The 25,129-nt window shown below is 43.3% G+C and overlaps 1 protein-coding gene across 1 annotated transcript; it reads left to right on the top strand.

Annotated features, from left to right (window-relative positions):
• The first annotated feature begins 105 nt into the window (after positions 1–105).
• On the top strand, positions 106–23,337 carry Dcaf13 (DDB1 and CUL4 associated factor 13). Its single transcript, XM_003480068.5, has 11 exons — positions 106–305; positions 2,965–3,164; positions 4,014–4,121; positions 7,730–7,819; positions 8,761–8,916; positions 12,314–12,391; positions 14,483–14,565; positions 16,999–17,163; positions 20,779–20,914; positions 22,017–22,180; positions 23,168–23,337. Exons 1-11 carry the CDS (start codon positions 236–238, stop codon positions 23,253–23,255), a joined length of 1,338 nt encoding a protein of 445 aa, XP_003480116.1. The 5' UTR covers positions 106–235; the 3' UTR covers positions 23,256–23,337.
• The last annotated feature ends 1,792 nt before the right edge of the window (positions 23,338–25,129 follow it).

Here is a 25,129-nt window from a genome sequence, read left to right on the forward strand (position 1 = left end):
CGCCGCGTCCCCGCGTCCCCGCCCCCCTCCCTCCGCCATACTGCGGCGGCGCGGCCAGAGGGCCGCTCCCTGCAAGCATGGCCGCCCGAGCTACGGAGCGCCGAGGGGATCATTCAAGCCGGCAGGCGTCACGTGACAGGAAGTCATCTGTGAGAGACGGAAGTCGAGTGTGAGACAGGCGGCAGCCGCGCCAGCGGAGAAGGCGTGACTCGTGTTGTGAGGAAGAGTTGCCAAGATGAAGGTGAAGATGCTGAGCCGGAACCCGGACAACTATGTCCGCGAAACCAAGTTGGACTTGCAGAGAGGTGAGACAGGTTGGCAGGAAGGGGCGCCTGCCGCGGGCCCCGGGGTGGCCTCGGTTTCCACGGGCTCCAGCCTGCGGGTGGAGCCCGGGCGAGCTGTGGTCACCACTCTTACTGTGGTCTGCTGTCCTCCGAGGGCCTTCGCGTTCCCGTGGTTGGAGTGGAACTTGAATGAGCCGGACTCATGAGCTGAAGGGCTTAAGTATGAAACAGTCTTCTTTAAATTTTCTTACCTGGTGCTTTGTCATTTAACTACTTCATATTCTCAATCTGGGACGAAATAAAGATGTAACTTTATCTTGGAGAATGAGTGAAATGAGTTTCATTTCTCCTTGTCAGTCTGTCCCTTCGTGAACATGCCTGCCGCTTGGGAGTTAAAGTTCGTGCAACCCAAGTGCGACCCAAGTGACAGGGTCCAGCTCTGTGTGAACAGAGAACGAGAGTTGAGAAGGCCTCGAGGCCAGAGTGTGTTCAGAGTTTAAATGAGGGCAGAGCAAGGGGCTAGGACCGAGTTTCACTCTTGATGAGTGGAGATATTGAGCATTGTTGAGCCCTAGACGTGTGGTGTGGCTCCCAAGATGTTTCTAGGGTAAGCAGCATGACAGTAATGTTTCTAAAACGCAGATCGATTTGTCACTTGGACTTGATAGCATCCCTAGTCATTGAACCTGTGGTCCCTTCCTCATTTCCAGTTTCACCAATCTCTCCGTCTCCCACAGCAGCTTACTGCAGGTAGCGGTTGCTGTTATGGTTGTACTTGAGGATTCCCACGGCACACACCCTTACCCAGTTAGCTGCTGTATCTAGGAAACAATAATCTTCCCGTACTTACTGGGCCCTCTCCACCTCAGCGTCTCTCTTTTAGGCTTCCATCACGTATTTTTATATTATCATGAGAGTGTTTAATCGTATTATCTTGTGATTATTATTGTGGTTAAGTCTTCCCCGTGACACTGAGCTTACAAAGAGGGGAAAAATAATTTGTGTGTGCACTGTGCTTGAATAATACCTGACATACAGCTTTATGAATGGATGGATGATTGAAGAGTAGATTACTTGGTGGTCATTGAATCTCAGTGTTAGGATCCTGATCTTATTATACTTTCTGGTGGGTGTTTCAGTAGATAGCAAAAGCTTTGGAGCGCTGTAAAATAAAATAAACAAGACACTTATTTTAGATTAATTAGAAGAATTAAAGATTCTTCTGTCTAAGGTACTTCCTTGTAAATTTTATGCACTGCTCATATACTTGGGGTAAGCATGGGGGGGGGGAATCTTGTGTTTTTAAAACTCCCTTGGTAGTTTTGATGTATATATGAGAAGACTCCACGTAAATACATGCAATGAATTTATTAACTGCGATGTCCTCTGAATTTAACTTTGATGTCCTCGGTGCTTGTGATGTATGGCAGGTACTTTGCCCATGTTAGTTGAATGAATGTTGCTGGCTGGATATATGAATTTAGAGATAGGCATGATCTCAGTATGATCTGAAAAACCATAAGATTCAAACAATATTAAGTAGTGCATAGGGTTAAATAAAATAGAGTGAATACTGGACTAAGTTCTTGATGAAGGAAATGGCATGTAAAAGAACTGAAGACTAGGAAATAAACCTGTTTGGCTGGAACTAAGCTTCAGAAAGGACTTGAAACTGAGGAGGTAAGTGGGAGCCAGATGGTGAAAGACCAGAAAGGAGCTTTATTCCTAGGTTAGAAGTCTAACCTGGCAGGTTTAGGTTATTTCAGTTTGGAAAAAACAATTAGAATTTCAGTCTGTGTGTGTGTGTGTGTGTGTGTGTGTTTTAAAATTTATTTTAGAAACAATTTTTATTTATTAGTATTGGGGAATATTGAAGTTCATAAAAATGACCAGAGTGGCCTTTATTGCATGGTGGGCGTAATGTACCATTGATAGGAGTTAGTAGAAATAACAGGATGAAGTTGGGGGGTAAGAAGATGCATGTACTTTTTAATACATTTGATTCTTTTTAGTGTGGGTTTAGGGCTCTTTCCTAAGCGTTATTGTTAACTGAGACACGTTTGACAGAACAGTTAGGAATGTGGCTTGCGGAGCCAGATTGCATTGGTTTGAATCTGGTTCCCTGCAAGTTACCTACCCTCTTTGTTCCTGTATCCCCTCTGTAATGCAGGAGATTGTAATGGAACGTAACTCAGAGGGCATTACAGAGATTAAAGGAATTAATGTGAGGTGTTTGGAAGAGTGCCTGGAACCTGCGAAATTCTGTGTTTTTTAAGGAAGTAAATAAATATGGAATGTGTCCACGAGAGAGTAGTTACATAACACAAACATCATCCCAACATTGAGAGCTTATTTCCATGTTTAGACCAGAGACTAAGGGTTGTTCCCACTCCACAAGTTGTTTACAGTTCAGTCAAGTACATGATTGTCATCCCCTTGCCAGGCACTGTGCTAAGCATGAAGTGTGCAAATGAATAAAGTTGTGAACATGTGGAAAGGGTTTGTAGTTAGTTTATTTTAATGAGGTATATGCATCCCGTGATACTTCTGTATTGTTTATAGTGTTAGACATCAAACTGTCTTTGATTGACTAACAAATTACACTTTAAGTGGTTAGCTAAAGGTCTGTAGTAAACAGTAAATGTGAATTATTTTGTTAAGAGGGATTATTCTTTTTCAGTTCCAAGAAACTATGATCCTACGTTACATCCTTTTGAGGTCCCACGAGAATATATAAGAGCTTTGAATGCTACCAAGCTGGAGCGTGTATTTGCAAAGCCCTTCCTTGCTTCCCTGGATGGGCACCGAGATGGAGTCAATTGCCTGGCAAAGCATCCCAAGAGCCTGGCTACGGTCCTTTCTGGGGCGTGTGATGGAGAGGCAAGTGTCACCTTCATCTTGATACAGTACTTTAAAGGGTGTTGTGTTGCAAATGTTTTTCTTTTACTTTTACTTTGATTTCAGTTTAATTCTCCAGACTCAGTTCTGTTTGAAAGAATATTTAGTAGTTTTTTTATTTAACTCTAACAAATTATAAGTAGCTTAATGATCTTTTTTATAGTAAATAAATGTATTTATTTTATAATAAAGGTATTTAGGTGAGTTTTTTCAGGATGGTATTAGTGATTCAACACTTAATTTCTCTGGTAAGGAAATTACCAGAGGCTTTGAAATACTTTTTTGAGGGTAGGGGTCTCACTATGTAGCTTAGGCTGGCATTGAACTCACTATGCACAGGGTGCCATCTAACTTACAGTGATCCTCCTACCATATCCTCCCTGTGCTGGGATTACAGGTGTATACCATTCTGGCTGAAATATGTCACATTGGAGTAAACAGTTTATCTTAAGTTTATAGATGGAGTTTCCTGCTTGTTGGCATATTTATTGGCATATTTATCCATATTTTTTCTTTTTTTGAGACAGGGTCTCATTGTGTAGTCCAGCGTGGTCTTGAACTTACTATGTAGCTCAGCCTGGCCTCTAATTTATGATAATCCTCCTGCGTCAGCCTCCCAAGTGTTGGGATTACAGGTGTATGCCACCACACCTGGCATGTTACATTATTTTAACCCAAAGGATTTTGTTTCTGGCTGCCTGATAGAGTGATTTATAGGCTATAAATCCTTTTCATTGTTGATTTCTTTTTCTTTAAATGTAGTTAATACTCCTGTATGTGAACACTTGATATTTATAGGTCACTGATATTTCCTGATATGCTTTATTATAGGTTAAAATATGGAACCTGACTAACCGAAAATGTATCCGCACAATACAAGCACATGAAGGTTTTGTACGAGGAATATGTACGCGCTTTTGTGGGACATCTTTTTTTACTGTAAGTATCCTGTTAAGCCGCTAAGTCTTTTCAATGTAAGAATAATTTAATTGAGCAAATTGTTTTAAGTTGTTTGTTTCAGTGCCCTTTTGCAATGTCACAAAGCAAAAGAATTCACACCTTGAGAAGTCCTAATTTTGCTTTACACATGCATAATGTCATTGAGCTAATAGTGCTCTGAACTCTGTAGTGGAGTTGCCGAGAAGTAAGGCCAGAGATGTAGCAGGGTTAGAATTTCCGTCTCTGAAAAGCTGACCAGCGTTCACGCTGTGTGTGTGCACCACATTCACCAAGGGATGCTTGGTTTGCTCCCTCCTTTTGGCTGTTGTGAGTGACACTGCTATGACCATGGGTGCACAAATGCAGTTCAGGTGGCTTGTAATAGGAATAGCAGATGTGGGTTTGTGCCTTGAGATGATTAATTTGACAGTCTTAAGTGATCATTTGGAGGGCTGGTTTAATAATGAGTAGGCAAAAGCAAGAAGTTAACCATGGGAGTGAAAACAGTGGCAGGTAGTGGTGAAATGAAGGACATTGTGGAGGACCGACAGGCTTGACCACTGGGAGGTACCAGGAAGGTGGGGGGTGCTGTTGTAGAACAGGGGAGTCAGGAGTGGGAGTGCCTTGGAGGGGGAGTGGGTGCGGTGTGCGGAATGGAAGCAGACCATCTGAGTGAAGATATCTCTGTGCGCTTCACAGGGTGGATGTGGAGCAGAAGAGGGAAATCAGAACTAGTGTTGCCATCATCAACACAGAATTACTGTGCCGTGGTGCGGCATCAGTAGGAAGAAGGGAAGGGGAAGGTACAGCAGTACGCAGGTGTCAGGGCAGAATGCACAGGGCTGGGAAGTAGCGGGAAGCACCTGCAGGTGAGGACAGGCTGGTGCCACTGTGCCATACGTGGAAGAAGGAACTGGGTGGTAGTTGGACGGCAGCTAACACTTTCCATTCTTCCAGTTGATTGTTGTGGAGATGTTGATTCATTTAATATCACAACTGGAGTGCTAATTAAATGTTGTTTTACTTCTCAAAATGAATAAAGGATTTGTTTATAAATAGTCAAGGTAAAGAATTGGCCTGTCGTTTAGCAGATAAGTGGAGAAAGAAAATGTGTGCACACACAGTAGAATACTATTTATCCTTAAAGGAGAAAGAAATCCAGTCTTTTGTAACAGCATGGATGAAACTTAGAGGATGTGGTAATAAATGGAGTAAGCCAAGCACAGAAAGAAAATACCACATAATTTCATTTATGTGCAGTATGGAATCTGAAAAATTCCGACTCATAGAAAGAGTAGGAAAGTAATTTCCACATCCTTTAGGGAGGAAGATTGGGAAGATGTTGGTCAGAGGATACAGAATTTCAGATTGGCACAGTAAGTTGAGGAGGTTTATTGTACAGTGTGGTAAATATATAGAAAATTGCTAGAAGAATATGTTTTAAATGCTATCATCACAAAAAACTTAAGATAATACATGTTAATTACCTTGATTTGGTAATTCCACAGTGTGTGTATCAAGACATGTACAGCATAAATATAAATGATTTGCCCATTGAAATATAAAAGTAACTAGGCTAAAAACAGTAAATATGTTTCATATTTACTCATTTCTTCCCCTTTTTCAGGTATACATAAAGTGTTTTATCATAGATAGACAAGGCATATGAAAACTTGCTGGCATAATTTTAGCACTTAAGGTTTTAAAAAAATGTTTATACAGTGTCATAAAAAATAAACCTTTATTGCCTAATTTTTATAGTATCTAGACTATCCCAGTTGGTAACCCCAGCAGCTCACCCATCCCAGAGAGGACGCGTTCTTCTGACCAAGCACATATTCTCATTTGCACAGAATGTTGTTAAAATTCTCTCAGGGTTGATGGTCTGCTGAGGCTTGCACTGAAAAAAGTGGGGAGCTGTTTAGTCATTCACAGTCTAGAGCTTGCGGAGACAGGAGAGGGAAACTGATGTAAGGGAGTGTTCAAGACACTGTTTGTCCTGTTTTCTATAAAAACTGTCATAGTGCATCATAGTCAAGCCAGATCAGCCCAGTCCTGGGTATCTAGATTGTATCTTCCTGGATCCTCAGAGAATTAAGTTCCTAAATCCAGTTTTGTATGATGTCAGTAGCTGAGATTCAGAGTTAAATGTAGCCTTTCTACTTGATACTTTTTTTGTCTGTTACAAAGAGATCAGTGATTCTAATTAGCATCATCAACAAAAGAAATTCCTGTCTGATTCTAGTACTTAACCCTGTCTAATTAGATTTTTAGTCTGTCCTTTTGAGCACTGATATTTTGTAAGAAATGTTCCCATTTTGAATTTGCTAAGGAACTAAATTGATTTTCTTCTCATAGAGAAATATATGTATCTTTATATTTTTATTAAAAATCAATAAAAGTTGAATATGGTTGGATATGTAAACTTTTAAGTTAAAGCTAGTAGTTTGGTAGTTTGAGCATCCCTAATCAAATAGTCTTTAAAATATGAAACTGTCTTTTTCCTTTTTACTAAGTATTGGCATGATACCAAAAGTGAAAAATTTCATACCATGGAACTTTTTCGTGTATGAAATTATTTAAAGTTTCCTATAAAATTAACTTCAGGATTTGTATGTAAGTTGTATGTGAAAAAAATGAATTTGATGGTTAGACTTTGGTCTCATCCCCAAATATTTCATTAAGTTTGTGTGAATATTCTAAAGACTGAAACACTGTGGTCCCAAAGCATTCTGGCTGAAGGATATGCAACCTGTTAACCCCGTGCCACGTTATATTCTACACTGTTTCGCATTCCTATTTTACTGCTCACAAACATGCACCAGAAACCCAGTACTGAAGTCTAACTACCAGTTTATTGTCTCATTTTGATTTTCCAACAGTTGGTAAATATCATGGTCTCAGCGGTTCCTATTATCTGTGCAGCTGTCTTTACTGACTCTGTGAGGTATTTTTGATCTTGTGGGCCCCCAAAAGTTCTCAGGTTCCTACAGAGGATGCGGAGTCCTATGTCACATAGAGAGGGGTTATGTTTACCCCAAGACTGTAAAACTGTCTTCTCTCTGGTGGTTTCATGTCTTTTGTCTTTTACATTTGAAACTGTCTGGAATTTGGAATTTATTATCTTGTAAAACATCAAACTTTATAAATGACTAACTGGATATCGCAGTACCATTTTATTATAATGAGTTTTTCTCCCAAGTTCGAGGAGCCATTCTTATCACTGTATGCATTCGTTGCGTTATTTATGACCTAACTCTGCTCTTATTCTTGTTCTTCCTTTGCTCTAGTTGTGCATACTATTATTTGTTTTTTTGGTTTTTTTTTTGTCTTTTTCCTTTTTATCGGTATCGGGGATTGAACTCACGACTGCCTGCTTGCAAGGCAGGCGCTTATGCCGCTGAGCTAAATCCCCAGCCCCTACTATTTTGTTTTTAATTTGATGTACTTCATGCATTTGTCACAGGTCTTCCATCAGAAGGTAGGATAGAAATGCATCAGTAAATATAATAATGGAAGGAGATGGTGTATGCATTATCTTTTAAATCAAACGGTTGGCAAGTTTTCATTCATAACTGGTATTTGTCATCATCATCATCACCATCCAGGTTGGTGACGACAAAACCGTGAAGCAGTGGAAGATGGATGGACCGAGCTATGGAGAGGTGGAGGAGCCGCTGCACACAATATTAGGAAAGGTCTGTAATCAGCCAGCTCATGCTTTTGAGGTTATTCCATTTTTATGTTAATTCATGGTTGTAGTTTCCAAAAAGAGAAAAGGCATGTAAATAAGAGATGAGAATCTTTATTCTGCAAGAATGGAGCTGTTTTAAGCAGCATTTAATGCATCTAAGATTCTTCACAGCTAACATGTTTGAGCCAGATCTTTGGGTATTCAGTGGATCGGGTTTGATTTTCATTTTTAGCTCAAGGCTGCGATGAAACATTTCTTGTAGGAAGGCTGTGAGGCAAACCTACACTGCAGAGGTTAGGAGAAACACGCTTTTGCATGTGGTTTGTATAACCATGGAGGTTACATGAAGCTTAGAATGTATCTGAAGGAATCCTTTAGGAAAATTGTGTTGCTTCTTGTGTAGATCTTATTTTTGTTCTTAAATTCTTCTCTGCAACTCAGATGATGTGGTTTGGTTATAGCTTATATAATTAAGTATAATTAAGTACATTTGACCTTTCCATGTTAGGTAGTGTTACATTTTTTATATTAAACAGACAAAATTCTAAAATTAGATTTAATCTTTAAATATGTGCATTTTAAAAATCACTTTGTTTCAGTATTACGGTTAGTATATATTTAGGTTCTGCTTCAGGTGTCAAGTGATGCTAAATATTCTTACAGGGGCTTATGAGTAGGGTATGACTATGAGAAGATGGTAACTTCCAAAGGGAACAAGTTAGTAATTTTTAAAATGACATTTGTTTCTCGTTCTTATGAAAATCTTTAACTCTTTTTGATGTTCTTTTCTCCTTTAAATAAGGCTTCAGAGAAGTTTCTTTGTGAATAGAGATTGCCTCAAAAAATAAAATAAAATGAAGTCTAGCTAAATATATTGAAAATATTGTTCTGCAGAGTTGTGGCACAGAAGAAACCAGTTTGTGACAACCCCGTTTGCTTTTACAGACAGTGTATACAGGAATTGATCATCATTGGAAAGATCCTGCTTTTGCCACCTGTGGACAGCAAGTGGACATTTGGGATGAACAGAGAACTAACCCTATATGTTCCATGACCTGGGGGTTTGACAGTATAAATAGTGTTAAATTTAACCCAATCGAGGTAACTTTACTTATTATTTCTTTATCATTTAGTATTTCAGGTCTAATTTAGGAGACATTTGAATCTGGAGTTAGGAGACAAAAGTATTTCTTTACTTTTAATGGCTCTCTGGCATTTGATGAAGTTTTCCAACTAATATCTGATTTTGTCAAATCTCAGTCTACTTGCTTGAAGTATTAGTTTCAGTTTGAGGCATCACTAGAGGAAGGGCGAGTACATGCTCATAGAGATGGAGTCCCGGCATGCTTGTGCTTCCCAGACTGAGTCATTGAACTTTTAGGAAAGTATTAACTTTTCTTAACCCTCTTGAAAGTCAGAAAAACGATCCTTGATCATTGTTTTCTCTGTAACTCAAAAGGTACCAGTGATACATAGCAACATGCATAATTTGGTTTTATGGACTGCAAGGTAGTTTGTATTTTTCTTTGCTCAGAAATCTGAGTTGTGATTCCTACTTCCTTTGTGGTCTGAGAGAAGCGTTAGAGATTGTCTGCTCTGTCGTACTGTTCAGGTGTGCACTGAGGTGTAGAGGCCAGCCTGTCGTCCGAGCTAGCTCTTGGACTGAGATCTTTTCCTGATTATGGAATAGCAAATGAATTCGTTGTCCAGAAGACGCTTGTAGGGACGTGTTTTCCTTAGAAAGGAAAGCAAATCACTGCTTGTATAAGCTGAATTTGGGAGGTACTGGGAAGCTGTACTAGGTGGTGTGAGAACACCGTAATGAGCGAGTCAGGAAGCAGATGGGTCAAGGAAGGGAAGATTGGCAGAGTCCCGGTGACTGGGTATGAGCTTGCTGACATGATTGAGCCGAACGTGGGGCCTCACCAGGAAGTCAGAGCCCACCAACAGCACATACCCATGTACACACTTCGGGGAGTGGCTGCAGGTCTGGAGCAGAAGGGCCAACTCATCCGTGAGCAGATGTGGCCCAGTGCCTTCTGATGAGTTGCTTTACAAGCACATAGCTGCACTGTCTCACTTACGTACTGTCTGACTGCAGGGTTAATGCACCATTGAGTAAACGCCATAAAAACCACATGGCCCACAAAACCAGAAGTAGTTACTCCAGCCTTTTCCAGAAATTACGTGCTGATCTCTGGTCTAGAGAGCCAATCTGTGCTGCATCTTCCTCCCGCTTTCCAGCACCTTCCTCACTGTGTGCCCCAGGTGTGGCCAGTGCCGCGCAGGCCCAGTGACAGCAGCTGGAACCAGCTACACACACTGGTAGATGCTTGTAAGAAGCTGTGTGCACTGCACAGGGAGAGCTTCAGTTGAAACTGCAATTTTTGTCCTTTGTAGTGATTTCTCCAAGTCACAGCTCTCCACACTTGTTCCTTTGTTATAAAACGAGGTTAACTATACCTCCGAGTATACTTCATAAGTTTATATTATATGTGAACACTTAAAGTATAGTACTAAAATGTAAGTTGGCAGTGTTACCACTATAAAAAACAAACTCTCACAGCGATTTTTTCTTAAGGAACAGACAGGATCTTTGGTTCTCTGTTTCAGCAAGCATGTGTCAGAAGAGCCCATGGCCAGTTCTGAAATTATACTTTTTAGTTATGACCTAGTGAACATAGTTTTCAGACTTGCCTGAATAGCAGTTCTGTTTGTTCAGCTGTGTGCGCGTGCATGCCTCTGTGTGTGTGTGTGTGTGTGTGTGTGTGTGTGTGTGTGTGTGTATTAACCTTGTGAATGAAGTGACGGTTTGCAAGCCTTTTATTCATGTTAAACTGAATGGAAACAGTGTGTTGCCATGAACACATGCAGTGTGTTTGTCTCCTCTGATCATTAATAATTAACTTCCTGCTAAGATATTAACGCAGAGAATCCTGATAAAGCCAAATGTTTATGCAGAGCTTAGCCACTTGTGACAGTGTGAAGGTTGACAGTCAGTCAAGGCAGAATGTTTGGCTTTGATTGGTCGCAGTCCTTGCGTTTAGCAGTGGAACTGGTCATTCCCTGAAGGAACAAAAGGAATAGCCAGGAGAGAGTTGGAGGAGTCACTGGGACGGGCTATTGGAGAGGAGGCCACAGCTGTGACGTCCATGGAGCTGTGTGCCCAGCAGTGGGAGGAAGCCCGGGCTGCAGCCCCTTGGTGACCCTGCTGAGTCCTCCTGTCTCAGAGTGGGAATAACGGAAGACAAAGCCAGGATCGTGGGTATCAGGAGCCATGAGGAGGGAGGAGGCATGGTGCCAGGAAGAGTGAGATTCCAGCCTGTGCTGGGAGGTGGAGGTCTTATTTTCATTTCATGCCAAGGCATCAATAGGTACATTGCACTTCTGAAACGCACTCAGTATCAGCATGCTCCTTTTTCCTCAGGTGCTCAGGAAGCTGAGGCAGGAAGATTGCAAGTTCAAGGAGAGCCTGGGTAGTTTAGTAAGATCATGTTTCAAAAATGACTAGGGATTTTGCTCAGAGCAAGACCCTGGGTTTAATTCCCAGTAGTGAAAAAGAAAAAAGTTAAATAGTTGGTCATCTTACACAGCTGGGCAAAAGAGAGGTCTAAATTATAGAGTTAACAAATAGAAATAATATTTAAATTCTAACAAAGCAAGCGATTTGTTTATAAAATACTGTCACACAAATACTAACTTGTAAATGACATCATCTCATGCTGCCCAGTGCAGTAAAATTGGTATATTCTCACATTGCAGAGCATATTGGTGTAATTCTTTGGAAAATAATTAACCTTAAATATTAAAAGCTGTATACATTTTGATACCTGGGTTTTTTTTTTTTTTTGTCTTTTTGAATCAGGGTCTTTCTGTGCAGTTCGGGCCAGCCTTGAGCTCACTTTGTAGCCCAGGCTGGCCTCAAATTTGCGGCAATCTTCCTGCCTCAGCCACCCAAATGCTGAGATTATAGGCATATGCCACCATGCTTGACACATTTTAATATATTGTTGCTTCTGAAATTTTATCTGAATGTAATAATTTCAAAAGTAAAAGTTGGGCTGGGGATTTAGCTCAGTGGCATAAGCGTCTGCCTGGCAAGCACAAGGTTGTGAGTTCAATCCCCAGTTACACAAAAACAAAACAACCAAAAAAGTAAAAGTTACATATGTGACAATTGTTTATGGAAGTATTATTTGTAATAGTGAAAAACAAGAAACAAGTCTGGCTTGAAGAAAGTAAGTAAAATGTGTTGTTATATATTAAAATGTACTATAATCTGCATGATTACTGGTCTTTCAAATACATGTGTGAAGATTTAATAAAAAGTACTCAGGTTGCTGAGATTGTAGATTATTTATTTTACCCTCATAAAATGGGCTTTTTTTCTTTTGTAACATAAATATTAAGGATAATTAGATCTGTGTGTGTGAAATAGACATGGTTTGCTGCTGTGCCTGGCTTTTAACTGATGATCGTTATGCTGTCTACATTTCAGACTTTTATCTTGGGAAGTTGTGCGTCTGACAGGAATATAGTCTTGTATGATATGAGGCAAGCTACTCCCCTGAAAAAGGTGAGCTTCACTTTCATCTGTGTTTTATACAGTTGATGGTGCTGTCCCTTGTAAATTAGTATTTTGCAGAATTAATCTTTTTTTTTGATAGAGGATGGTCATCTCTCAGCTCCCCATCACTTTTAGAGCCCAGTGAATCTTTGTGCCTTCCATAATGCCAATAAATTTTAGGCATTTAATATTTACTGAAAGTCCTACAGTGGAAGATACTGCACCTTATTACTTAACAGTGTGATAACTCCCCAGACCTGTTACATGTCCAGTATTCTGTTTCCAGGTTTTAGACTTCATTCACATACCCAGCTTTATTACTTTAGTTACATACTGATGGGTGGTAGTTGGATATTTTGTTGAATAGGCGTTATCTTGTTCAAAGTGATAGATTTCCTAACATTCTAAAATGGTTGTTGCAAAGGTCAGGCGTCAAAGCAGATGCAGCTCAAGCTGAGCCTCAGAAGGGAGAGGAAATCTGTGCCTCTATAAGAAGAGGGTGAAAAGTCTGTTTCAGGGGAGGGACTAGGCTGTGAAGACAGGAGAAGGCTGATTCTCATTCCTTTGTGGAGTCCCTTATCCCAGTCCACGTGAAAGGAATGCTTCCATAATTTTTTTGGGGGGGACCAGGGATCGAACTCATGACTGCGTGCTTGCAGAGCAGGTGCTTATGCCACTGAGCTAAATCCCCAGCCCCAACTTCCATAATTTTTGTTCCTAAATTACTTTTGTAACACACATAAACTTGGAAGTTTTGGAAGGTGAGTGTATTTGTTGACATTTGAAATGGATAGGTAGGATAATCTTTCTGAAGTCCCACTCTGGTTCTTTCACTCATTCATGTGGTATATTGGGAAGACCCTGAAGATTAGGTGGGTAATGTAACCTGTGTTTCTCTGTAAAATGGTGGTATTAATCAGTGCCTTGTATCAGATTGGTAAGAATAAAATGTGCCCTTTTAGCAAAATGCCATCATGAAGTTCTTTTATATCATCATGAGGTTATTTTAATAAGAGGTAATTTCTCAAATCTCCCCCAGTCTCAGTTTTTAATGTTGCTCCATTATGTGGGGTTTGGGAAGATAACTACCTGGCTTTAGAGGTCGTCCAGAGTCTGGTCCCAGTTTGCACTCAGTTATTCATTGCAGTCAGTGAGGCAGCACTTGAAGTCAGGGTTGTCAAATGCAGAGATTATTACACCCTACTACTTTCTGGTTTTTTAAAAAAGTTTTTTAAAAAATATTTTGCCAGGGGTGGTGGCTCATGCCTGCAATCCCAGCACTCGGGAGGCTGAGGCAGGGGGATCGTTGTGAGACACCAGCCTGGGCTCCAAAGTGAGCCCAAGGCCAGCCTGAACTGCATAACGAGAGAGGGTCTTTTGAGAGAGGGTCTCGTTATGCAGTTCAGGCTGGCCTTAAACCAACTTCTTAGCCCAGGCTGGTCATGAACTTGCAGTGATTCTCCTGCCTTGGCACCCCAAGTGCAGGGTTGCAGGCCTTTCTCTTTATTTCTACTAGACTGACCATTTTTCTTCTGTCTCTCCTAAGTACACTCTCCAGTGGGGTGATTGTTTCCCGTAAGGTGTAGTGTTGGAAATGTGAGGTGGGGGTTCTGAGAGTGTCATAGCCTACAGTAGGCCCCTACACACAACAGAGCAGCTGTCCTTCCCTCAGTAGCAGCAGCACTGCATTGAGAGGCTCTACAAATACCTGTTCATCATCACTTAGCTCAACTACTCTTCTGTTGAAACTCTTCGTCTGTACTTTAACCCTGAGCTCATCCATCATTAATTTTTCCCCTAATTTGATAGTTCTTAATTTATTGCTATACTGTTTGTATTTTAACTTTCGAACTATGTCTCATTTTCCTCACTAACCTCAGTGTAACTCTTTTTTCATATTTACAATTCCGCCTGTATTGTATTCCAGAAACAGTTTTTTGGTTGATCTTTTCGCATTACTCTGAGCACTGTGCACATACTGGGTTCTTACCAGCTGTTTGCTTAGATCAGTGAGCAGAGGTAAGTGGGTGAAGCAGAAAGCTCCCCGTCTTGGAGGTACGTGTGTTGTGGTGATGGGCTAATGTGTGCTTCCTTCCCCAGGTTATCTTAGATATGAGAACAAACACAATCTGTTGGAACCCAATGGAAGCTTTTATTTTCACTGCAGCAAATGAAGATTATAAGTAAGTTTCCGTTTTAAACACTTACATCTAAGCCAAACATGGTGACACACATGTGATCCTGACCTTTGAGGCTGAGACAGGAAGACCCCCAAGTTCAAGTCTTTCCTAGGCAACTTAGGGAGACCCTGTGTCAAAATAGAAAAACTTAAAGCAGGAGGTGGCTAGGGCTCAGGCAAAAGGCCCTGAGTTCAGCCTTCAGTAATTAAACAAAAATAATCAGAAATAGTTCAGTTACTGATGTTTTACTAGGTAAGAATACCTTAATGCCCAAGTTTATAAAAGTTATTTATTTTCTAAAACAAAAAGTCCTACCTTGGAGAGAAACTGCTTAGAAAAGTATTCATTGTTTCACTTTTTAAAATAATGTAGGCCAGGCATAGTAAATTATAACCAGTGGACTAAGTCCTGCCGCCTGCTTCTTTTTTATAGTTTTCTTGGATTGTATCCTCCCCCTTTTATTTATAAGTTGGGTGAAGCTGTCTTTATGCCATGGTGCCTGAGTTGAGTAATTCCAGCAGAGATCGTGTGTTAGTCAGCTTCCCACTGCTCTGACAAAATACCTGAGAATGCTAATTTAAATAACAGGAAAGACTTATTTTGGCTCATGCTTCAGAGGTGCCAGGCCTTGGTCCATTGGCACCATTGGTCCGATGCTTTAGTCTTGTAGCAAAGCAGAGACGCTGGCTGAAGGGCATGGTCAGCAAGAGAGACTGCGCTGTTCCTCCTACTTCTCTTCATCTGGGCCCCCAGCCTGGATGGTGCCACCCACATTTAGGGAAGGTGCCACCGATATTCACTGTCCCCCGTGCCAGTCTTCTGGAAACACCCTCAGACACACCCAGAGGCATGCTTTATTATTGTCTTAGGTATTTCTAATCAAGTTGACAAGATTGACCATCACAAACCTTACAGCCCACTTGGCTAAAAGTGTCGGCTCTCTAGCTCTTTATAGGAGAAGTTGGGTGATTGCTGTTGTGGGCTGTGTAAATGATGGTTAGGTCCATTTTTGTTTTTCGTTTTGATAATTATAGTCCCCACACACTTTTAATTTTGAGAACAGAGTCTTGCTAAGTCACTAGGTTGCCCAGGCTAGCTGCCCTCTGACAAAGATGCTGCCTGCATTTGTGAGAGCTCCACTCTTGTAACCTCATTAGGTGCAGAAGTCTCACCCACACACACAGCTCACTTGGGAATTAGATTCCAGCATGAATTTGGAGAGCGTGCAGGGGAGTGGTATTTGGGTTCAGTAGGTTTCACTATTGATAATATTAACTGCGGTGCAGGTGATGTCAGCCCGCTCTTTGCACAGCAGCTAGTTTTTGTGTATCTGTTGCATTTCATTGGGGAGATACTTTGGAATAATGTCCATAGCGGTTTTCTCCTCCAGTTTCACACTAAGTGCACTTAGTATCTCAAGGATTTGGCTATGAGGAACTTGGTTGTAATAATGGTATGTTTTCTTATGTTATCCCTTCTTGGTTAATTTGGAGCACTTTTTTTTAGCTGTTGATTAAGGATTTCTAAGTCTTCAACCTCAAAAGTCTTGTTTTTACCAATTTTGAATAAGATATAATTTTTCTAATTTTTAGCACGCTCTTTGAAAAGCTGTGCTTACCCATAATGTATCACTGATAGAAAGGTAAATAAATTAATACAACTTTGTTGGAAGTGATTTGGCAACTCAAGTTAGGCGTTTACAGTGCTCACGCCTTTGGAGCTGAGAATCACTTGTGAGAACTGCCCAGATTTAATTGCATCTGTCCCATTCAATTAAAAATTCAGTGTTAAAAACTCAACTACTAGGATTTTAAAGCATTATTAATAAAGTTGTAAACTACTTTTAAAAACAACTGAATTGTTTTAACTCGTTTCAATATGTAGTTATTAGAATGTTTTCAAAGATTTGATTGTGTGAAACATCACAGTATAAAACTTTGTACAGTATTCTTTTTATTAAAATTATATGTTCAACACAATGAAAAGATTTTTTTAAAATTACACTGCACTAACAATTTTTCTGGGTAGTGGAGTTAATTTTTGTACTCTCCATTTTTTGAATTTTACATTTTCTTTGATGAAGTTTGCTTTTGTAGGGAAGAAGTGAGTTTGTGTGAGAGTGCTGTGCAGGAGCAGTAGCAGTGGTCAGTGTACACACACACACACGCATACACACACACACACACACTCCTGTGTATGGCCTGGAGCTGTTTGTGTGGCTGCTGCATTGCATTAGTTAGCTAGGGGGTCTGCTTTCTTTTTTTCTTTTTTTTTTATCGGTACCGGGGATCAAACTCACGACCAGCTGCTTGCAAGGCAGGTACTTATGCCCTGAGCTAAATCCCCAGCCCCAGGAGGTCTGCTTTCTGCTGGGTCTCCTTAGTGCCTCCCCACCTTCCTCCGGAGACTCACGGCAGGTGTTCCACACCTCCGCAGCTTGTACACGTTTGACATGCGTGCTCTGGACACTCCTGTCAAGGTGCACATGGATCATGTGTCTGCGGTGCTTGATGTGGACTACTGTCCTACAGGGAAGGAGTTTGTGTCAGCCAGTTTCGACAAATCTATCCGCATCTTTCCCGTGAACAAGAGTCGAAGCAGGTATGTGACCACCAGTATACCACTTGTGTTTTGTTCTTGGTTTTCTGTCCTCTGTCCACCATCTTCTCTGAGGGGTAGGACTGGTCTGTGTGAAGGGCTCACTCAGGTGCTGTGGCCCTGGGTCTCAGTGTCCAGCATCTTTCCAAAATTTACTGGTATAAGAACTCAGTAGCCTTGTAGCAAATCGTTTTTTAGAATTATTTCTAAGTGCTTCTTAGTAGACTTCCTAAAAAACTTCAGTTTGATAATCTGATGTTGCATTAATAAAGTTTAAGAGCAGTTAATACTTTATGTTTGTTACTTTTTATTCCATTTCAAAAAAAAAAAAAGGAAAATCAGTTTAAATTGTCTAGCTCATGCTTCCCCGCTTGTGCTTCAGAGCGTCCATGTGCCGACAGCCCAAGCAGGACAGGGAGAGCAGCCTGTGTCCCCCTGAGCGTGCTGAGTGCCCAGCTAGTGTCCAAGTCTGTAGTTTTACACCGCTCTACTACTGCCTGCCGGACGTTGCTCATTATAATATATTTGTCCATCTAAATCAGATTGTAACCTACCTTACTCGGGGGTGATTTGTAGGAATTCGTGACCATATGAGGTTTTCAGGGTAATGTGCTTGACGGTGCTCTACTGGCTGGCTTCAAACCCACCTCCATGTAAGATGCAGCTCCTGGCAAGCCATACTGTGCAGAGCGCTCTGAAGCATGTACTTAGCTGTGATCTTGGAAGCAAGCATAAACCAAATTCAAGGAGTTTTTCTCATAAAAATGATGATAGGGGGTTGTGATGGTGTCATTCACACTTCAAGATGTAACCACCTCCACTTCAATGTAATAATCACATATAAAAGATAAAAGAATATCAGTGAATTTCTCTAAAATACAGTATCTACACATACACATCTGTATGTAATGCTAACTTGGTTGAGTGTCCTGGCCTTGCTTAATAAAATTCTATTTAATCAGAAAATGGATTTGGTAAAGATAACAGAATTATCAAAAGTAGTGGAGAAGGAAGAGAAGAAGGCATCAAATGGGAAGAACCACAGTGGGATGAGAGGCTGGTGCTGCTCTGTGCAGGGACGGTGGGTGGAGTGGGCACCCAGCCTGCACTGCGCCCTCCTGAGGTCTCTGCTGCCATCTGGGAGTCTGGTGGCAGGAAGTGACTCCGGGCCATGGTCCCTTGATTGCTCACAGCTCCCAGGGATCGCACAGAGTGGAATTTACCAGCTTTGCCCCAGCCTGAAGGTAGTGGAACAGTCATGCTTTCCTATCATAGCACTGAGCAGGCACCCGGGCCAGGCTGACACCAGAGTCAGAGACATGGGACCACCTTGGTACCTGTGGCCCAGGCACCCGCAGCTGGCTCAGGCAGGTTACTGTGGAGTCAGCCCAGGCAGCTGTGCCAAGTCCAGCTGGAAGTTGTAGCTGACGTTCTTCCAGAATGGTGTGCAGGGTTCTTCTACCAGCATGTTCATTGTCCAGCATGTTTTCTTCTCTGGTGTGGAGATTTTGCAATCACAGTTCTAATATGTATTGTTTCCTGTTATATTTAGATAAAACAGTAGTCACAGTGACCTTTGCCTTCATTTACTTGAAAGCTAGTTCCAGTTTGTTTTCATGGCCTGCTCATGTTTCCTCTCATTACAGACAATCTATCTTGGCTTGGGCAGCTATTGGGTACCTGTGTTGTTTAAGCATTTCCTTTAAAAGAACTTAGATAGGGTGCAGTGTATGTTTAAAGTGAGTTCTTAAAAAACTGTAGTTAAATCAGTATTTGGAAGTAGGTGTTTCTACTGGGGTTTCATTAAATATTTATTAAGTAAACAAAATCAGTAATATTGATGTGGAGAAATTAGTTTTACTATGTACATGAGTTAAAGCTTTTAAAATGGGATGGTCTCCTCGTAGTGTGACTTTCAGTGAGCTTTCTAAATCTGGCATATGTATGAGCAGGAAGAACTCTGCGTAGTATACATTAGGATTCTAAGTTGGGGAAATGACCACCCATTGGATTTGACTGTCTGAGTGTTACTTTTAATGCTGCTGAAACCTGGTTACATTTCTATATATTTAAACTCACCTTGCTTTCCAAAGGGGAGCTTTAGAGGGCAGAGATTATGTCTTGGTTATGTTGTTTTGTGTTTTGTTTTGTTTTGTGATAAGGGTCCTGTGTAGTTCAGACTGCCGTTGAGCTCACTGTTTAGCTCAGGATGGCCTGGAACTCCTGGCAGTCCTGCCTCAACCTCCCAAGTGCTAGGATTACAGGCATGTGCCACCACACCTGGCTGGTTGGTTTTTGAGACAGAAACTTGCTGTGTAGTGCAGCCTGGCCTTGAACTCACTGTGTAGCCCAGCCTGACCTCCAACTTGCAACAGTCCTCTTGCCTCGGCTTCCCAAGTGCTGACATTACAGGTGTGTGCCACCACATCTGGCTTCCAGGTCTTGCAGTAGCAGATCCCTGAGGCGGATGAGAAAAACTGTCTCACCTAGTTTTCCTTTTTTATACGCTGGTCTTCCTGACCATCCTCCCCTTTTTAAAAATGTATTTCTTGCGGTTTTTCTTAGTGCTTGTAGCGCTCGGTGCGGTGGCTGATGGGAGTGATCCTGTAGGCCTCCCACAGATGCCAGTCTTGTCTGTGTGCTTCTCTGGGTTTGCTTTTACTGTGCTTAATCTTTGGCTCTGTCTCTCTCCTTTCTCTCACGCAGCCTGCATCTTGCATAGTGTGATCCAGATTTGGGAAGTTTATTTCTCCGGAAATGTCATCTTGTTACTTTTTTGACCTTATCTTTTACTTGCTTTTTAATGTGTTTGCAACACTTCCCAGGATAGTATCTTTCATGAATTCACTTAGCAAGTTTCATGCTCCTGAAGAGGCATGCTGTCAGCTCTGTTATTAAGTGAGTCTTACCTCCTCCGACGCCCTTCCTTTTCTTCACACATGTAAATCAACTCTCACTTCAGTGAAGACACACACACACACACACACACACACACACACACACACACACACACGGGCGCGCGCATGCACACTGGGCCAGTTTGCACAGAGCCATAGTCCCAGCTTTTTTTGATTGATTGTTTTAGACAGGTTTGAACTTATGGTCCACTGCCTCAGCCTTTGGAGTTCCGAGGTAACAGGTGTGCATCAGCATGCCTGCCTTCCATGGAACTTTTTAAGCAACCCAAACAAAACTCAGATGTCAGACTCGAGTGTCACGACCCGCTCTTTGCATGCTTCATGTTTCTTTATCTCCCTGTTCAAAAGAGGGGTGTGATAGTTGAGCTACACTGATGGGGTGGCAAGAAATTAGAAACAATAAACTATTTTTTTCTAATAATGATTGTTTATTTGCATTTTATTCTTTATTTTGTGAATTTTCTGTGCATCTGGTTTTGCTCACTTTACTTTCTTGTTGGATTATAAATTTTCTTCAGACAGGACTTTGTTTCTAATTCTTTAGTATCTAGCATAGAATCTTATTAGTTGGGTTCAATAAAAATACCTTAAAGCACATTGGAATCTACTAGAGCTTGGACATGGTGCTCTGGTAGTGGAGAGGCGCTGGACAGAGCACATCTGTGCCCGCAGTCTCAGGGTGTCGCCTCTTCTGCCGCAGGGAAGTGTACCACACCAAGCGGATGCAGCATGTCATCTGCGTGCGCTGGACAGCGGACAGCAAGTACATCATGTGCGGCTCGGATGAGATGAACATCCGCCTGTGGAAGGCCAATGCTTCTGAGAAGCTGGGTGTGGTAAGGGGCCCTGTTTCCTTTCCTTTTCCTTAAGCAAGGTTCTGGTTTTACTGGATGTCATTGTATTGCAAGGAGGTCTGTTTGAAGTACCTGAGATACTTTGATCAAGTTGATTGCACTGTGACAAAATACATTAACAACAAAACAAACAAGGCTTTTTAGGGTGAGGATGGCAGCAGACACTTCTGTTATTGTGTTGGTGAAATTTTCACCTCCTTGCTCTTCTGGCCTCCTGAGTAGGGAGGGAGGGGTTGGATGAGATGCCTAGGTCCAGTTGAGAGCTGCTTTTCTGTTTGGAGTGGCCTTTGTGGGGTGAGAGGTTACAGCTCCTTCTGGAGGGCGTCTTAGGACAGACCCTGAAACACTGTAGAGTGAATACCCAGCTTCAGATTTGAAAAGGAGTCAGTGAAACATTATCTTTGCACCCTACTGGTACCTCTGGCCCTGAAATCATAGCTGGTTTTTTTATTTGTCGATTTTTTCCAGATGTCTTATGTTTTCTAGGAGAAGCATACAGAATGTTTTTATTAGGAAGAAATATTAAAGAAAGGCCGAGTGTGAATTATTTTCCACATAGCTTTGGTAGAAAAAAATCAAGCCATAAGAAATAATGAAAAACAATTCTATTTCCAATGAATGATTGATAAGAATTGCACTGTCTAGGTTTTAGTTCTTTGTTAAATGCCTCAATGATTTGTATCACACTCAGTATTTGTTTGTCTAGCTATTGTGGAATCCAATACTTTTTTCTGTGGAGTAATTTTTTTTTTTTTTTATCGGTACCAGGGATCGAACTCACAACTGCCTCTTACAAGGCAGGCGTTTATGTTGCTGAGCTAAATCCCCAGCCTCTGAGTAATTATTTTTACATAAAATAAATTAGGAGCCTCTTCTGTTTTGCCTCAGAGGTGCGCAGCCCCTGGCTTTGTGTTTGTTGCTGGCATTAGCTGGAGGGCACACAGGGCGAGTCCTACAAGGACTCTGGGACAGGTGCGGGTCCTGCATGTTGAGCTCTGTAGGAGCAGAAGGGCAGCTCTGAGCTTTGTTCTGCAGAAGCAAAACAGCACACTCCTCGTTCAGATGCCAATGTGCACTTTTCCAGCTGGCATCCCGAGAGCGAGCGGCCCAGGATTACAACCAGAAGCTGAAGGAGAAATTTCAGCACCATCCTCAAATCAAACGTATCGCTCGGCACCGGCACCTGCCCAAGTCCATCTACAGCCAGATCCAGGAGCAGCGCATCATGCGGGAGGCGCGCCGGCGCAAGTATGAGTCGGGGGTTGGGGGTCGGGGGTCGGGGTCGGGCTGACAGGGCACTGCCCCTGCTCCGGCCTCCAGGGCCAGGCGGGAGACCTCTGCAGGGAGCAACTCATGCCTCTGGGCAGAGCCACTTCCTGGACCACCTTGTCCATAGGAGAGGAAAGCAGGGGTCAGCGAGGGATATGAGTTAATTCCCTCGTGCATTTCTGAGAGTATGACCAAAGGGTTAATGATGGTGAGTTAGCGAAGTGTGCAAACATTGGTGTTTAAACACTATAGCGAGTGACTTATAAAGTAGCTTTGAGATGATGTATATTTTCCAAGTGAAAGAATTTGAATTTATGTGTATTTATGACAGTGCTCATTTCTTCAGTAGGTTTCTAAAGTACATTTCATCATCACTTTTGAGATCTCATGTTTTCCATCATTCTGCTTTTTGAGATGGGTCTGGCTCTGTTGCTCAAGCTGTCTCCAATGCCTGGGTTCCAGGATTATCCTGTATCAGCCTCCCAAGTAGCTGGGATGCAGGCGTACATCAGTGCCAGCTAGGGCGCTAACACCGGATCTGAAACAGTGCCCCTTCTCCACTTTTCCTGTGCGACACTGTCTTTGGAGCACTTGGATTAATGCAAAGTCATTTATGCAAATTCTTTTATTTTTTTGTGGAGGGTTACCAGGGATTGAACTCATGACCTTAGGCTTGCCAGGCACTTGTGAGAAATTCTCTGTTTTTACAAATCATGCTGTGACCTTTGGGTAGATGTTAAGATTGACTGTCCCAATAACTGGCAGACTTTTTAACTTCCTAAAGGCCCCTGGTAGAGACAGGAAGTGCAGAAGTGAGTCAGGGAAGCTGATTTCTGTCCGGTTGCTGCCTGTTAGCTGTTCCCATAGAAGTATTGTAAGGCGTTGCTCTCCTATGGAAAGAGTGGCCAGTGCGCTCTGTGGTGAAGATGACTGCTTTGTCATTTTCTGCATTTTGTTTCTTTCTAGGGAGCTGAATCGTCGCAAACACAGCAAGCCGGGCTCTGTGCCGGTGGTGGAGGAGAGGAAGAAGCACGTGGTGGCGGTGGTGAAGTAGCCTCGGAGGCCGCAGGCCTGCTACAGTCATCAATTATCTTTGGCCTGGGAGCTCTTTGTGTAAATAAATGCGCTGGCGCTCATGTGTGGTGGCCGCTCGGTCAGGATTCTCCCTCCCTTTCACCACTGACCCTGATCACACCCTTTCCGCTCCGTGGCTGCTCCCAGGGCCTGCTGCACTGTCACCTCCAGCACCTCCAGTACCTCCTGACGGCGTGTCCCTCGTCCCGGTATTGAGCAGTGTGGCCGCAAAGATAAGTGCCCCTTGCTGTCGCAGCCGTGGTTTCCATGGTGACGTCCCCATCACAGGCTGCAGAGCCTGCCCAATAGACCTGAGTGCTTTCTTGTCACCTGGGCATTGCTGATCTAGAAATGCAGGCATGGTTCTGAGCCTCTGCGTGGCGACCTGGTCAGCACAGACGCCTATGCAGTCAGATGCCCAGGTGGCGCTGTCAGGCACCAGGAGACGTCAGCCAGCAGGCCCAGTGCAGCGCCCTCCGTGGAAACGGGGCGTACGCTTCTCAGCCCGCTTGTGCCCAACACCACATCAGTTTCAGAAAGTAGGAAGAGAGAGCCTGAGCGGCAGCGGGGTGCAGGGAACGCGTGCCATCTGTCCTCTGGTCCCTGGCCAGCATGGGCACCAGAGCAGTGGGTTCACAGGGGCTGCACCCACTGAACACTGGGGCTCTGGAGGGACACGGAAGCGCTGGTCGAGAGCACTGAAGTGGGATGGGATTGCCTAGCAGTGGTCCGTGTTCCTGTTGGTTGGTGGTGGTGTCCAGCAGTGGCGATGTGTGTATATTTTAGGGCTGGGGACACGGGAACCAAACTCTTGGCCTCACACTTGCCAGGCAGGTACTGCGCCTCTGAGCCAAGTCCTTGGCCCACTGCACCTGTTTTAAAGCAGAACCATTTGGGTTAAGCCAGGCCCAGAAGCGCGGCGGTGCCCGGGTGGCTGCTTGCAGGAGCGGTCCTTCAGCTCGGCAGCCGTGCTCCTGCGCATTATTTTAAGCCCAGGACGACACCTGACGGGGTCGGGCTCCTTCCAGGCTCCGCAGACCACGTCTAAAAGTGAACTCGCAGTTTGGCACTGCAGTTTAGGAACAGCACCCACCACGGCCCTCACCACGTGGTTGGGCCGGGTGTGACCAGTAGCAGCAACCGCTCAGAACGCCCCATGCTTCACTGCCATGTACTCCTTTCGCTCCCAAGGACCTGGGAAGTGGCCAGATGTGGTCCACGCAGAGTCTGCAGGAGCAACACAGGAGAGCAGCGGTGCAGGGCTGCGCTCTCCTAGCCGGACCCTGGTGGCCTGTGAGCCCGGCTGGAGGGCCAACATACTGGGCCAGGCCAGAGTGTAGCGGGCCAGCTTCCCAGCGGGTGGAGGTCTCGGTCATCGCCTTCAGCGTCAATGTGAGCAGAAAGCACCGCCATGGCGCTGCTGTGCTGGGATCTTAGTGTCCCTTTCTGCTAACGTACACAGCGGGGGCCAGTCTGGCCTCGTCCTCGCTGCAGAGGAGTCACAGGTGTCGCGCTGGGTGGCAAAGACTAACAGAGCACAAAGCACAGAATTCATACCTATACCTAGAGGGCTACGCGGAGCGGGCAGGAAGAGGAATGCGAGGTGAGAGCGAAGCAGGGTGAGGAGACCCGGCTGGCCGGGGTGCTGCAGACCCTGGTGGGCGGCAGGCAGGAGACAGGCGCAACTGCTGGTGCTTCCGGGGGAACACAGAAGCAGAGGAGGGTGACGAAGAAAGAACAAAACATCTCTTCAGTCTTAACCCCCATAATTGTCCACACCAGGAGAAAATCAGGTAAGCCTGAGCCCACGGTGGTGGTATACACCTGGGAGGCTGAGGCAGGAGGATTGCAAGT

Source organism: Cavia porcellus, unplaced genomic scaffold, assembly GCF_034190915.1.
Source record: "Cavia porcellus strain 051 isolate PalLab524CR breed Dunkin Hartley unplaced genomic scaffold, mCavPor4.1 scaffold_10, whole genome shotgun sequence".
NCBI classification, from domain to species: domain Eukaryota; kingdom Metazoa; phylum Chordata; class Mammalia; order Rodentia; family Caviidae; genus Cavia; species Cavia porcellus.